The sequence below is a fragment of the Mastomys coucha genome, unplaced genomic scaffold (genome assembly GCF_008632895.1).
Source record: "Mastomys coucha isolate ucsf_1 unplaced genomic scaffold, UCSF_Mcou_1 pScaffold5, whole genome shotgun sequence".
NCBI classification, from domain to species: Eukaryota; Metazoa; Chordata; class Mammalia; order Rodentia; family Muridae; genus Mastomys; species Mastomys coucha.
The window spans coordinates 111,996,862-112,009,638 of NW_022196911.1; the positions used below are offsets into that span (position 1 = coordinate 111,996,862).

The 12,777-nt window shown below is 50.5% G+C and overlaps 2 protein-coding genes across 12 annotated transcripts in view; one reads left to right on the top strand and one right to left on the bottom strand.

The window, feature by feature from the left end:
* Gga3 (golgi associated, gamma adaptin ear containing, ARF binding protein 3) overlaps positions 1 to 9,125 on the bottom strand; it is a 24,412-nt gene extending 15,287 nt beyond the window's left edge. For 10 of the 11 annotated variants that reach the window (XR_004113767.1, XR_004113768.1, XM_031354855.1 and 7 more), the window contains exons 1-3: positions 8,969 to 9,125; positions 2,055 to 2,139; positions 1,845 to 1,920 (exon numbers count right to left, since the gene is read on the bottom strand). Coding sequence is in view for 8 of the 11 variants with exons in the window: in XM_031354855.1 (XP_031210715.1) it covers positions 1,845 to 1,920; positions 2,055 to 2,139; positions 8,969 to 9,008 (201 nt within the window). In the remaining 3 variants the exon portion in view is untranslated. Of the gene's footprint in view, positions 1 to 1,844; positions 1,921 to 2,054; positions 2,140 to 6,947; positions 7,420 to 8,968 lie in introns of all 11 variants that reach the window. The other variant, XM_031354858.1, reaches the window with a different exon arrangement.
* A 137-nt stretch (positions 9,126 to 9,262) lies between these two features.
* Mrps7 (mitochondrial ribosomal protein S7) lies at positions 9,263 to 12,679 on the top strand. Its single transcript, XM_031354864.1, has 5 exons — positions 9,263 to 9,384; positions 9,846 to 10,037; positions 10,148 to 10,211; positions 11,192 to 11,359; positions 11,975 to 12,679. The coding sequence occupies exons 1-5, from the start codon at positions 9,290 to 9,292 to the stop codon at positions 12,194 to 12,196; spliced, it is 741 nt and encodes a 246-aa protein (XP_031210724.1). The 5' UTR covers positions 9,263 to 9,289; the 3' UTR covers positions 12,197 to 12,679.
* Positions 12,680 to 12,777: the final 98 nt, after the last annotated feature.

Consider the following 12,777-nt stretch of genomic DNA (forward strand, 5'->3'; position numbering starts at 1 on the left):
CGTAGAGACTGCTATACAAAGGTTAGAGTAGGAAATGCTGAGTCCCAAGACACCAGGAAGTTTGCTGCCAGACTGGGCAGAGTCTTCCACAAAGAAACTGTCCTGGAACCTTGGCAGGAAAACCAAAGTCCAAAGAGAAAGTTCCTCCAACTCCCAGAATGGTCCTGCGTCCTTCCCACAAACTGACATTTCCACAAGTATAGGAGACATCTCAATCTATTTGTGTAAAGGGATGATGTCTCTTGCTTCCTTTTGTTGGCATGTTCCTCTGCTGCTTGGAGCCCCATCATTCATTCAGCTTGCTAACAGCAGTGTTTAGGTATGAATACGTGTGTGTGTGTCCATGCACCCTTCCTGTGATGAATTCCACCTTGTTTGGAGACAGGAACCTTCACTGGCCTGGAACTCACTGCTTAGTCTAGGCTGGCTGACCAATGAGACTCAGGAATCTGCCTTTTCTTGTTTTTTGCCACCCAGAGTCACATTTGGCTTTTTATGTAGGTTCCAGGGACTGAGCTCAAGTCTCAGGCTTGCACAGCATTTTACCAACCGAGAGCAGCCTGCCTCTCTGTACTGAGTTCTGGGATTAGATATGCTGAGACATACAGCACGTATTAACATGCCAGTGGTTTTTATCTTTTATTCAAAATAAACACACATACATAGGTGTGTTTATCTGCCTGCATATCTGTATACCACATGCATGCAAAGCTGGAGGAAGTCAGAAGAGAACATGGGATACCCTGAAACTTGACTTAAAAGATGGTTGTGATGCCAGGCATGGTGGCACACACCTTTAATCCCAGTACTCGAGGGGCAGAGTTCCAACCTGATGTACAAAGTAAGTTCCAGGATAGCCAGGGCTATTATACAGACAAACCTTGTCTCAAGAAACTATAAATAAATAAATAAATAAATAAGAAAGAATGGATAAAGGCATGAGTGATGGTTGTGAACCTCCATGTGGTTCTGGGAATCTCTCCAAGTGGGTGCTGGGAATTGAACCCAGGTCCTCTGGAAGAGTGGCCAGTGCTCTTAACCAGGAAACACCTTCCCCAGCTTCCAATGCTTGGTTCCTTTAAAGCAAGGTTTCTCAGCTGCAGCTGTGGACACTTTGGACTGGCCCCTTTGCTGTGGGGCTCTCCTGTGCACTCAAGGATATTTAGCAGTAGCAGTGGCTACTACTCTCCAGTCAAACCATCCCCAACCATGAAAGCATCTCCAGACAATACCAAATGTCCTCTGGAGACCAAAACTGTCCCCTGCAAGCCAGCCATAGTGGCACATGCCTGTAGTATTAACACTTTGGAGATAGAGACAGAAGGATCAAAACATCTTAAAACAAAACAAAACAAAAAACAATGGCCTGGTTGCCCTTGGGGGGAGAAAAATCACCATTTTAGAGGTCCTGCACCTGGCCTCTAAGCCCCATTGGTCTATGCCTCCAGGACCCAAATGAAATCAGGCTCAGAAAAGACGCTGGAGTCCTCTACACTTGGTTGTCGTCTGTCTGAACAAACCCTTGCCTCTGCCCTGTGGCTGTGCTGTGACTGCCAGCATGTCTTCTCTAGTACAGGCAGTGGTTTGCTTACCACTTTAAGCATCCTCTCTGAGCCCCGCACTGGCATCCCTGAGGGACTTGGGTAGGCTGCATGCTAGCTCTGGAGGCGTGAGTACTTGTGGACCAGCTGCCTGTAATGCTCTACACACATCCAACTTATATCAGGACTTTCTCCTAGACTCTGGGCATGAGTCTGGTTACGACCAACAGCCTAATGTGTGTATTAGGAAAGGCTTGAGCAAGTGAACACCCACTGCTGTCATTTCCAACAGCAAAGACCTACCGTGAGGGCCTGCACTGCCTCCCATTCCTGTGGAGACTGGATCTTGTGGGCCAGGAGTCGCACAGCAATCTGGGGCCTGGTAGACAAGCACATTACAATCAGTTTGCAAATGAAGGGCCAACTGGCCAGACTTCCTTAGCCAGCGCTGGTTCACTCGCTTGCCATTCACGCGGGTGTGTGTTCTCTCCCCGCGCCCCCTCGGGGACTCACCCTTCAAGCTCTTTGTTGATCTGATCACAGAAGCCAAGAATGTACTCCCAGTCCTCCTGGCGGTTGGAAGGATTGGTAGCTTTATCTTGGAACAAAACACAGAGGACGGCTGACTGTTAAAAAGAGCAACTCATAACACAAGGATATCTCCACATTTTTAAACAACTAAATATCGCTTCCAAATCGGTTTCATAAGAATACCTCCAGAATTCAGTCAGACAACAAATACAAATCTTGCTTTCTGTCCAATATTTTTGGAAGTTTCAGTAAAAAAAAAACAAAAACCAAAAACAAACAAACAAACAAAAACCCCAAAACCTCATGGAAGTCAGAGTAGATTGGGATCCAAAGGACAAACACAAACTTGAAAGATCAGAGTTCTCACTGACACCTTCAAGGTCCTGAGTTCAAGTCCCAGCAACCACATGGTAGCTCTTAACCACCTATAATGAGATCCGATGCCCTCTTCTGAAGGCACTACAATGCACTCATAAATGTGAATTTAAACAAATATGCTGCTTTAAAGTTTTTGTTTTTGTTTTTTTGAGAGGTTTCTCTGTGTAGCCCTGGCTGTAAAGTTTTATTTTAAGAAAGTGGACTCAGTGGCTACAACACTTCAAGAAACTTGCACATTTTACTACACAACTGTGAAGGTTTGTACGAATGGCCCAGGGAGTGGATTAGAAGGTGTGTCCTTGTTGGAGTAGGTGTGGGCTTTAAGACCTTCATCCTAGCAGCCTTCAGATGAAGACGTAGAAGGTTTAAATGGCCTTCGATGGTCAAGAGCAGACAGAGGCTGAGAGCATCCGAGGGGCGTGGCGTGCTGGGATCCCAGCACTAAAGGTACAGAGGGACAGCCCAGCAAACTTGTCTGGCCTTCCTCTCCGTTACTCTGGCACCTGTGCTGAGGGAGGTGAAATGGCTTCTGGTCTGACACAAATCCAATCCTGCTATTTGGTCAGGGCTTCAGGCTTAGACAAAAAAGCAAGCCTGAGGTGCACACCTTCTCCACCCTCGATCCTCTGTGGTGACTGAGCAGCTAACACTGTATGGGCTAACCTCAGCTTCTGGATGTGGGTTCTAAGTGTGGCTAACACTGTGTGGGCTAACCTCAGCTTCTGGATGTGGGTTCTAAGTGTGGCTGTTCTCTCTTTTTTTTCCAAATTCATATTTAAACTAATCTACATTTCTTTTTTTTTTTTAAGATTTATTTATTATATGTAAGTACATTATAGCTGTCTTCAGACACTCCAGAAGATCTTGTTATGGATAATTGTGAGCTGGGATTTGAACTCAAACCTTTGGAAGAGCAGTTAGTGCTCTGTTAACTGTTGAGCCATCTCTCTAGCCCATCTGTTCTCTTCTTTACATTGATGTATTTGGGGGATGGTGGTGGGGCTCAAGTGCTGTAAATGTGGAAGCTCAAGGACAACCTATAGGCACTGGTTCTCTCTTTATCATTTGATGTCTGAAAATCAATCTTAGACTTGGTGGAAGCATCTTGACTGGCTGAGCCACCTCACCTCCACCCTTACAGATTCTCACACTAGAGCCTAGACTGGTCTTGAACTCACCATGATCCTTCTACCTTAGAATCTAAAGCACTAAAATTGTAGGTATGCATCACCAAGTTGTGTTTCCTTAACTTTAAAAATCATCATTAGGCTGGGCACTGGTAGTGTATGCTTTTAATCCCAGCACTTGGGAGGCAGAGGCAGGCGGATTTCTGAGTTCAAGGCCAGCCTGGTCTACAGAGTGAGTTCCAGGACAGCCAGGGCTACACAGAGAAACCCTGTCTCAAAAAACAAAAAACAAAACAAAATGACCTCATTTCACATTTTTTAAAAAAGATTTATTTATTCATTTTATGCATTTGAATATACTGTTGCTATCTTCAGACACACCAGAAAAGGGCATCAAATCCCATTACAGGTGGTTGTGAGCCCCCACGTGGTTGCTAGGAATTGAACTCTGGAAAAGCAATCAATCAGTGCTCTTAACCACTGAGCCATCTCTCCAGCCCCTTGTTTCAAAACTTTTTTTAAAAGGTCAAAAGAGAAAGAAGGCTGGGGTATAGCGCAGCAGTAGAGGACTTGCTTGTCAATGACAAATGCCAATAAACAAAAGCAAAGGTAGGCTGAGCACGGTGGCAGATGCTCCCAATCTCAACTTCCATTAAGACAAGAAGGAAGGTCAGGCATCCTGTTTCCCCTGCCCACAAATCACCAGTAAGGTGGGGGACTGAATCTTAAGAATCCATCAGGCTGGGGCTGGATTGCCTGAGGACACTTTTTGTCTGGTTTCAGCAGGAACTCTCTTCCCAAGTTTGCTCAGCTCCTTACAGCACTTCCCTACCTTTTACTGTGTGTGCAGGAACACTGCCTGCACAGGGCTCAAAATACAACTGGGCAGACAGAGTGCCACTTCCCAGTGTCTGCAGCTCACATGGCCTGCCATCACCCACAGCAGCTACAACTCCTGAGGGTGGTACAAGGTGACTCTAGCTCTCCAAGTGCCCAACACTTCCACACCCACTCCACAATCTCCCTCAACTCATATAGGACTAGCAACAATGGAGCTCTCTCCTGCAAACCTGGCCCTGAACCACCCATCCGGGTCCTGCTCTGACTCACAGTTTGTCTATTTTGGGTCTCGGGTGGAAGCCTCATTCTCTGTTGCTTCCATCCCTCCAGATTTCCTACCCTCCTTGTCTGCTTAACCACTGCTAGCCTCAACTCCTACAGGATGTCAGAAGATAAGGATGAAGATAAGCAGCCTTGACTGCTCTCACTCCTCATGGCCTGGGCCTCTCCAAGGTTTCAAGTTGCACACAGCGACGATGAATGGAGAGAAGCAGACCCACGAGCACAGCAAAGGAAGGGTTAAGGCCGACTGCCCTGCTGCTGCTTTTTTAAAGACAGGGTTGGCTTTTTTTTTTTTTTTTAATAGCCTTGGCTGTCCTGGAACCAGTTCTGTGTCCGCAGACCAGCCTAGCCTCGAACTCAGACATCCACTTGCCTCTGCCTCCCAAGTGCTGGAAAATGAATGCTGTAGCCATCATAGTTGTCTACGATGCTTCAAGCTTGCACACATCTCACAAATAAGACACTAGAGGAACTACAGAACAGCCACACACAGCCATGCCTTTAAGAAGCTGTGCTCCGGTGTGAGCACCCAGGTAAGCCTGTTACTACGTTACAAGGAGAACCACCACCTTTCCTTACTAACTCCCGTTTGTATACACCATGCCTGCCACTGTTCAAAAGCACACTGGTACCCACTCCCAGACCTGGGTTGAAAACCTTACTGCTGTCTCTTCCCTTTCCTTACTGGCTCCTGAGTTCACTCACACCTGCAACTTTTACTGCATATTTACTTACTGTTGTGTGAGGGAAGGGGGTGAGAGGGGATATGTGTGGCATGTCACAAATGTGAGGGTCAAACGACAACTTGAAGAAGTTGGTTCTCTTTCTACCATGTGGCTCCCCAGGATCAAAGTCAGGTCCTAAGGCTCAGTAGCAAGTGACCGCACCTGCTGAGCCACTTCGGCCTTGGGCGTCACCTTCCTAGTCATCCATCCTTCTCAGTCATGCCCTCCCAGAACATCTCCTCTACCCACATCCCACCTCTTTCCCTCACATCGGATCATCCGACACCTGACGTGAGTCATGTGGATGGCACGACACACACGGTGCTTCTCTGCTCCTTTTCGTTTCTAGTGGCTGAACTCAAGGGTAGCCAGGCTGCCGCAGGACGCACACTCAGGGAGCCATCACACCTATGCCTATGCTGCCTGTTTTTGGAACCGGTCTCACCCTGTAAGCCTGAATGGCACTAATTCTTTATGTATCCCAGCTGGCCTCAATTTAGAGAGATGCTCTGGTCTCTCCCTCCAAGTGCTGGGAAATTAGATGTGAGCCACCACACTTGGCTTACTCTCATCATTCTAAGTCAGGTCCTGCCACCAATCCTCCTAAGAGGATGGTTTCCTCAGGTGTAAGAGGAACGGGAGCCTCCTAACTGCTCTCAACACATAAAATGCCCAGTGTCTCAGATGGCCCTAACTTTGCAGCTGGTCTCCCCCTACAGTTGTTTTGTTGTTGTTGTTGTTGTTGTTTTGGTTTGGTTTTTTGGTTTTTCGAGACAGGGTTTCTCTGTATAGCCCTGGCTGTCCTGGAACTCACTCTGTAGACCAGGCTGGCCTCCAACTCAGAAATCCACCTGCCTCTGCCTCCCAAGTGCTGGGATTAAAGGTGTGTGCCACCACTGCCCGGCACTCCTACAGTTGTTAACTGGTGTGCTCTACACACTGCCACCCAGCGTTCTCACGGTGGGTTCCCATTTCTTTTTAAGTCCTAGCTTGATGCTGTCTTCTCCTTCTGTCTTAGGTCATTTTTCACTTCCCCTCCCCGAAGGGAATCTTGCATTTTAGTACTTAGGATGCCACTTGGAATCTTTACCGCCTCAATTTCCATCCATCCTGATAGCACATCCTTCAGACTACAGCAAAGATGGCTTGAATTTCCTGGGCTTTTGCTTTTTTTCTGTTTTTGTAAGGCTGGCATGGAACCCAGTGCCTTGCAAATGTTAAATAAGAGGGCCACTACAGAACAAGTGTTATTCTTGTGTTCACTTCAGCAGCCCCGTGAACTAACACTGGAACGATACTGGAACGCACGGCCTCTATGCAAAAATGACACTCAAATTCGTGAAATGCTGCCCCACATCCTTTCTTTTCCAGGAAGGGGTTCTCTGTGTAGCCCTGGCCATCCTGCAACTCCCTCTGTAGACCAGGCTAGTTTGAACTTATGGAGATCCACCTGCCTCTGCTTTTCTGTGCTAGGATTAAAGATACACACCATTTTTCCTGGCTAAAATAAACTCAATACTTACTGAACACTAGCTGAACGTGCCAAGCAGGACTCAAGAGAGGGCTGAAGTCATCAGGAGAGGGCTTGCAAGGAAGAGTGTTCTGAGACAGGTTTGAAGCCTAGAACTAAGCAAGGGAGGAGGCTTCGGGTTCATGAGAACAGGGTGTGCTGCTGGGAAAAACATCACAAGGCCATCAAAGAAAAAGGCAGGCAATGGCCAGACACATCCTGGAAGGAGGCTGTCGGGTTTGGCATTCCTGGAATGGTGATAAATTGTAACTGCTCCTTTAGGAGCAGCATGCAGAGTGGACCAAAGAGAGGCTGCTGCAAGCTGTAGGTGACAAGGACCTTCACGGAGATGGCATTGACTGGACTGGTTTAAGTCACACTGTCTAGTCAGACGGTGCACATCTGAAATCCCAGCAGTTCAAGATCGGGCAGAAAGAGGTCAGCCTCACGTTCAAGTCTGAGGCCAGCCGTGGCTTCCTGAGACTCTGTCTCACAAAAACAAAACAACTAAGTCAACCCTACTTAGCTCAGCTTAGGTCATTTAAATCACTGCAGTTTCCCTGGTTCCATCTGCAATGAATCAATCTGCTCTGGCCATTACCCAGCTGCAAGGCTCTAGGAAAATGGTCTCACTGGAGTCACAATGTCCTCTTTCAATTGTGGCAACAGAATCTGTTTCATTAAGTGCGATACTTAGTCTACAATTTCAGCTATTTTCATCTTTCAAGAAGGGGATTGGGCCGGGCATTGGTGGCACATGCCTTTAATCCCAGGACTTGGGAGGCAGAGGCAGGCGGGTTTCTGAGTTCAAGGTCAGCCTGAACTACAGAGTGAGTTTCAGGACAGCCAGGGCTATACAGAGAAACCCTGTCTCGAACCCCACCCCACCGCCCAAAAAAAGGGGGATTGGAAACCAGGCCCGGTGGTACACATTTTTAATCCTAGCATTGGGGAGGAAGAGGCAGGTGGATCTGTGAGTTCAAAGCCAGCCTGATGTACAGACTGGGATCCCTGGGTAAATGATTTTAACCAGTGCCTGTAATCCAGCACTGTACACTCCTCAGAGAACTGTTACATATAGGGAGATGGCGCTGTGGCCTCCCTGCAAACAGCAGACATTGCAAATGTAATCTTCCTTTTCTTTGAGATGTAGCTCCCCATCTTAATTCATTTCAATCGCCTGAAGGAGAGTTCTTAAGGAAGGCCATGCAGCGAGCAACAACATTCAAGACATCAAGAGGCAACTGCAGTCGGCAAAGGATCTCCAGCTCAGGGCTCTATTAAGGCATCTTATCCAATTTCTGTCTCCATTTAAGAGGCTCCCCGGGGGCCAGTCCTTAGTAAAGTTAATTTATTAACCCCTGGTAAGGCGTGATTAACCGGCCTTATTAACCCTTACTAAACAAACTGTATGAACTGCCTGCTGATGTTAAACCTTAGTCCTCCTAGCAATGTATAAATTAAGTAAGGCTAGCAACACATCGATGCAGCGACGGATTCACTGCTCTCTGATTTACTCAAGAGCGGGTCATCGTGCTAAAATGAGTGAGGACCGCGCATGCTTGAGTGTGTCCCTTCAATACCTATTTAGCAAGCTGTGTGGTACTCTGTTCCCTGTAGTCGCGCTTTGGAAAACAAATCTCACTCCAAGCATCCTGACTCCATGGTGACAATCCTGAAGCTGCCGGCCCGAATCCGGAGCGTTCCCGTCCCTGGAGCCCAGGCTGGGGGCAGTCCCACCCCAACCTCCCCAACGCGCCCGCCCGTCAGCCCGAAGAACGCGGTGTCGCTTTCCGGGCCTGCAGGGTCTCGAGCTGCAGGTGTCACACGCGGGAGCCTGAGGACGCGCGGCCGGCGGGGAAGGGCCGCTGCTCGCTCCGGGGTGTGAACGCGGGATGCTCGCAGGCGGACGACGCTGGGCGCGGACGGCCGCAGGCCGCAGGCCGCCGACGCGGAGGGGATGGCGCGGGGAGGGAGGACGAAGGAGGGAGGCCCGCGGCTGGGGATCAGGCCGCCGCGGCCCCGGATACTCACTCAGCCAGGACTCCAGGCTCTCCCCTTCCGCCTCCGCCATATTGCAGCCGCCCGGTCCGGCCCTGGGCCCTCAAGCCTCGCGAGATTCTGCGCGAGCGAGCGGGCCGGGGGCGGGGCCCGCATGGGGGCCTGAGCGGGCAGAGGGCTGCGGTCCCCGGGCGCGCCGGACTGTGTCGGGTACCGCGGGGGCGAGAATGTCTTCTTGCTTCCTCCTCGCGGGGAGCCTCCGACGGGACGCTCACGCTTGAGTGGACCGCGCAGGTTTCCGTCCGTGTCCTGCCGCTCGCTCAGGCGCGCCGTGGGCGGCCCGCCGAGGTCCCGATGGCGGCCAAGATGGCTGCCCCCGCGCTGCACTCTGCGCGTCGGTGGTCGGGGCTGGCCCTGGGAGTGAGGTGCGCCGCGTGGAACCTTCCAGGGTGAGGAAGCGACGCGTAGCCGGGGCTGCCGCCCAGACCTTTGCGGGAGAGCCCGGGGAAAGCGGGAGGGCGCTGACTCAAGCCATCGCACGGGCCGCTGGGAGGGAGCGGGCTCGGTAGCTCGCCCAGCCTGGCAGGCCGGGTTGACCCGCACCGCTTCTACCCAGAGCCGAAAGTGCGGCCCTGCTGGAGACCTCAGGCCTGGGATCGCCCAGGCGGTTGGTGGACAACCGACGCTTCACGTGGAGCTTGCAGAGGAACAGGCCTAAGTGGCCGGTTTCCGAGAGGGACGAAAGGCAGGACGACTGTCAGGTTTAGCTTGCGGTCCCAGCGCCACTGGCTGGCCCTCGTCAGCGTGATGGCGAGCAGGCTTACTGTTAGGTCAGGCTGGATCACTTCTGTGGAGTCACAAATTCAACTGTGGAGTTCTCTTGTCTGCTTCCTCCTCTGCCCACTTCCAGGCTCGCACAGGTGAGGTGGAGCCGCTATGCCCCCGAATTCAGGGATCCCTTGATTGACAAGGAATATTACCGCAAGCCCGTGGCGGAACTCACCGAGGAGGAGAAGTATGACCAGGAGCTCAAGAAAACTCAGCTCATCAAAGCTGCGGCTGCGACTGAAACTAGCTCGGTGTTCGCAGACCCTGTCATCAGGTGAGGTGCAAGTGCTCCTATTCTGTGGGCTGGAACTAGCCCGGGGAACGTTTCTGCTGGGGGAGCCGTAGTACAGCCTTAGGAAGCTAAACATGTTTTTCCCCTTGAAGCAAATTCACCAACATGATGATGAAGGGAGGCAACAAAGTTCTGGCCCGATCCCTCATGGCCCAGGTAAGCCCGCTGCCCCCTCTTTGGCTTTTCTTTCTTTTCCCTCTGGCTTTGTTCCGTGTCTGCGTTTTACACCATAGCTTCAAAACTGGAGAACAGGTTTCTATTCCTGTCATTAAGATTTCCAGGATCTGGGATTGGTGGTGCCCACCTCAAATCCCATCGCTGGAGAGGTGTTTGACTCTAGCACTCAAGAGGCAGAGGCAAGTCAGATCTCTGAGTTCAAGACCAGCTTGATCTACAAGAGTGAGTGAGTGGTGGCGCACGCCTTTGATCCCAGCACTGGGAGGCAGAGGCAGGCGGATTTCTGAGTTTGAGGCCAGCCTGGTCTACAGAGTGAGTTCCAGGACAGCCAGGGCTACACAGAGAAACCAAGTCTTGAAAAACCAAAAAAAAAAAAAAAAGAGTTCTGGAACAGAGCTACATTCTGAGATCCTGTCTTAAAAACAAAAAGAGCCAGAGGTAGGCAGGTCTCTGAGTTCCAGGGCAGCCAATCTTGGGGTGGGGTGGACGGGGACAGCCTAACAAAAAAAGAGGCAGAGTCGGGAAAAGTTTGAGACCAGCATGGGCAAAAGCTAGTTTCACCCCGGCCAGAGCTACACAAAGTCCCCCAGAAGTTTCTCGTTCTGTCAACAGTAAAAACAGTTCTTGGCTGGGTAGCGGTGTTCACATGTCTAATCCCAGCACTTGGGAAGCAGCAGCTGGTGGATCTTTGTGAATTTAAGGCCAACCGGATCTGCACAGGGAGTTCCAGGACAGTCAGGGCTACACAGAGAAACCCTGTCTCAAAACAAGAATAATCTCAGCCTGTTTTTGGTGTCCTAGCCTAGCAAAGCAGGAGGCACTTAAACTCCAGCTTTTCTGAAAGGGTCTCATGGGGCACAGTCTAGCCTGGACCTTGCTGTGTACCCGAGGATAACCCTCAACTCCTGACTCTCCTGCTGGGTGCACTTAAGCCCAGCACCTCTTGTGTGTCTTTGCAGACTCTGGAAGCTCTGAAAAGGAAGCAGTTTGAAAGGTACCGTGCTGCGTCCGCAGACGAGCAGGCCACCATTGAGCGGAACCCCTACAGGATCTTCCACGGGGCGCTGAAGAACTGTGAGCCTGTGATTGGGTTGGCACCTATCCTCAAAGGGGGCCGTTTTTACCAGGTCAGTGGGGAGCCCGAAGGTCAGACAGGTCAGGGTGGGGGCATGTCCAGAGTTGGGCCAAGTGTAATAACCCTAGAAATTGAGGACTGTCAGGATCTGCTTGTCTGAGGCCCAAAGTGTAAATGCCACAGGCAGAGGACAAATTGTCCAGTGTAGCCTAAGCTATGAACTCTTGGTAAAGGACTGTGTTTATTCACCATTGTCTGGAGTAGTCCTGGTCCATGAGCATGCATCATTACTGAAGGAGGGGTCCCTAGCCCAGCGGGTAACCATAGTATTATCTTAGGTTATTTTTCCCTTTAATATCAGCTCCTAAGACCAGGGGGTTTTCTTCACTGTATCTCTGGTGAGTGCGAGGCATGTGGTTCTTGTACCATGGCTCAGGCAGCAGGATTCTCCCAGTTGGTGTTTTGTGTCAACTTGACAAAGCTTCCTCTGGTGAAGGAAAGTGCTTAAGTTTACCATGTGAATGCTCCTTAGTCACAGAGGTCCCCGAGATAATGGAAAGTCAGAGAGAGCAGTTTGTGTCCTCAGGCCCATCCCAGGAATAGTCCAGAGAGACTACACAGCAACTTCTGTTAGGCCCGACCTGAGCCTCAGCTTGCTTCTGCCCAGGTCCCCGTGCCTCTAGCTGACCGACGGCGGCGCTTCCTGGCCATGAAGTGGATGATCACAGAGTGCCGAGAGAATAAACCTCGGCGGACACTGATGCCAGAGAAGCTGTCGCATGAGCTGCTGGAGGCTTTTCATAACCGGGGTCCCGTGATCAAGAGGAAGCACAATATGCATAAGATGGCAGAGGCCAACCGTGCCCTGGCCCACTACCGCTGGTGGTAGCCGGAAAGGAGTGGAGGGAAAGGAGACACTGCCTCAAGAAACCACTGGAGGGCTGGACAGGTGGCTCAGTGGTTAAAAGCACTGCTCTTTGCAAAGGACCTGGTTTCATTCCCAGCACCCACAGGGAGGCTCACTAACCACCTATAACTCCTGTTGCAAAGGTTTCGACACCTTCTGTCGGCTGTGGGCACCAGGCATGCACATGGTAAACAGACATGTGTAGACAAAACATCTAGTGAATGTTAATCACTTGAGCTACTATCCTATTGGAAAGTTGTGGGAGTACTGTTTGTAATGCAGCCTTCCGTCCCGAGAAGCTCTTGGACTCTCCATGCCGGCTACACGTTGGGTTGCTACAGCTTGTTGCCTTTCACACAGGGAGATGCACTCAGAGGAGCATGTGCTGTCAGGGATTCCAAATTGGTTCCCCTGCTTCCCACCCCCAATAAAGACAGAACGTTTCTCCTTAGAGACTTCCTCCAGGAAACTCGGGTCCAATCTGGATTAGAATAAAGACCTCTGGGGCTGGAGAGATGGCTCAGCGGTTAAGAGCACTCACTGACCTTCAGAGGTCCTGAGTT

Excerpts from the sequence above, each read along its gene's own strand:
- Mrps7 (XM_031354864.1), top strand. The coding sequence starts at position 9,290 with ATGGCGGCCAAGATGGCTGCCCCCGCGCTGCACTCTGCGCGTCGGTGG. Across the intron at positions 10,212-11,191 it reads CCCGATCCCTCATGGCCCAG|ACTCTGGAAGCTCTGAAAAG; the intron begins GTAAGCCCGCTG and ends GTGTCTTTGCAG. Across the intron at positions 11,360-11,974 it reads AAGGGGGCCGTTTTTACCAG|GTCCCCGTGCCTCTAGCTGA; the intron begins GTCAGTGGGGAG and ends GCTTCTGCCCAG.